Raw genomic sequence first — 2,234 nt, forward strand, 5'->3', positions numbered from 1 at the left:
TCAACTACTATGGATCAAACAGCAGCTGATAGATTTTGGCATTGAAGTTAGTTGCATTCCCTATTTTTTGTGATAAACTAGTGCTATGAGTATGACAAAGAACCAAGTTCATCATAAGAGGACTAAGTACATAGATGATAGACATCACTTCTTAAGGGACAACTATGAGAAATGATTGATTACTATAGAGCTATACTACTGATAAACAAATTGCTGACATCTTTACTAAAGCATTGAGTAGAGAAAGCTTTGAAAGGAACATGTTAGAATTAGGGATGATTAAGATCACCTAATAGGACCAGTTCAGAATGCACAATGAAAAAAAATAAAAATGAAAAAAAAATTAAAATTGAAAAAACAATTAGCTAGGAATCTGGAACTTGCGTAAATATTTGGATTAATTTTTACTCAGCTTCATACTGTAAATAGTATACTCCTGTGACATGTGTTGATATGACTCACTGATCTCGAACAATATTTTCTCTATTATGGTAATTTGAGGCATGATCAAGAGAATTTTAAATGAAGAACCTGGTTCATCAGTATTGGTCATCTGAAAAACGAGGTATGTTTTCAATACTCTGCACAATTAGAAATAATAAATATGTAATTCATGAGCAGAGTCCTACCTATGTTCAAACACATCAGAAAATCCTATCCGTTTATTTTTTGAACCAGTTCCGTCTCTATTAGAATTCTCACTACAAAAATTGCCTAAAATCTAAGAAAGCTTATCTGTTCATTCAACCTGAAATTTCAGGTTGATTAGACCTCTAATTGACTACTAAAAGATATCATTAGCCATAAAATAAGTCTTTTTCTTTAAATACCCATTATTACCTTCTGCCACCCTCATTATTCCAAACCGTCAAAAATTCTTCTTCACTCTAAATTGTTTTCTCCTCTAAAAACCTAACTCACAAACTCTCTCAAGCCATCAGTTACAATGTTGAACCCTCAAGATAATCCAAGGACTCCTCCACCACCATCCCCTTCTGGTTCCTGCACACCTTCTCTACCCAGTACAAACCTCCAGCCTAAGAAAAGACGGATCAAAATTCTAGCTCGAAAAACTATAGCCTCAGGTGAACTATCGAAGAGATTAAACGCACAATTGAAGGCTGCCCAAGCCCAAGATTTTGAGAACTCAGACGATTCGTTCAAATCTGCGAGTGAGGGGGAAGGACCTGGGTCTTCTAACTTTGAGAAGGCTCAAAACTCCCCTTCTAAGGTAAGTTCTGCTTCGGTTGAAAATTTAAACAATAAGTTTGTTTTGGTTGGGTCTGTCAGAAATGTGGAATTGCCTGAATTGGGAAGAAGATGAGGTAAAAAGAAAAATGAAAAATAAAAAGAGAGAGAGAGGGGGGGTGTATGTGTTGATGTGAGGGGAAAAGGGAAAGGAGTGCTGGTTCTTCAGCCACTTCTGAATTAATTGTACCAGCTATATATGGGGTTAAACATGCAACTGTGAAAGAAAGTGGCAAGAAGTCAGGGGAAAGTGGTTCAGGGGAGGCTGTTGAAGGGTTGGTTAATCTAAGTTCACAGATAGATGAACCTAGTTCATCTATTGAGGAGACCCTAGCAGACCTTCTGAAGAAAGTAGGTGACAATTATGATCCAAAGAAAAGGAGAACTCCAACACCAAAGGCCTCCAGTGATGCAAAGCCTTCCAAGAAACGAAAGGCTTCCTCCCTAACAACTACTGAAATTCCCTTGCCAAAGGGAAGAGCCACAAAAAGTAGGGTGAAACAGAGTGAGAGTGAACTACAAAAGGCTTTGGCTGAAAGTAAGAAGAAGAGGATGGATAAAGGAAAAGGTAAGGTTGCAGAGTCCTCTGAATCTGTTGATGTTGAGGAGATGGAATAGGTCCATCAGGAGGAATACACAACAATGGAGGTTCAGACCCCCAAGCCCAAAAAGACCAAGACTTTTTCCAAGAAGTTTTCATCTGTGTCTAAGGCTGCTGAACCTTCATTGGCCAAGAGGACAAGGTCTGTAGTGAAAAACAAACAAGTTAGAGTTTCTGAAGATGAGGAATGGAGTGGTGAAGAAGAAAGTGATCTGATGGTGAACAAGACAAGTTGGCCAAGTTTGGAAAAAGAAAAATTTTGAAGGGAAGATTGCTGAAAGACTTAGTGGAACCAGGAATGGTTTGTTTGGTTGATGCCCTAGCTGTTCAGGGATGGAAGGACATGGTCCTTCAGATGGATGGAAGGCTAGCCAGGAATGAGATC

General features: G+C 38.6%; 1 protein-coding gene across 1 annotated transcript; it reads left to right on the forward strand.

Moving 5' to 3' along the window:
- The first annotated feature begins 946 nt into the window (after window positions 1-946).
- LOC138870255 (uncharacterized) lies at window positions 947-1,866 on the forward strand. Its single transcript, XM_070148051.1, has 2 exons — window positions 947-1,231; window positions 1,387-1,866. The coding sequence occupies exons 1-2, from the start codon at window positions 947-949 to the stop codon at window positions 1,864-1,866; spliced, it is 765 nt and encodes a 254-aa protein (XP_070004152.1).
- Window positions 1,867-2,234: the final 368 nt, after the last annotated feature.

This window comes from Nicotiana sylvestris, chromosome 1, assembly GCF_000393655.2.
Source record: "Nicotiana sylvestris chromosome 1, ASM39365v2, whole genome shotgun sequence".
Taxonomy (NCBI): Eukaryota; Viridiplantae; Streptophyta; class Magnoliopsida; order Solanales; family Solanaceae; genus Nicotiana; species Nicotiana sylvestris.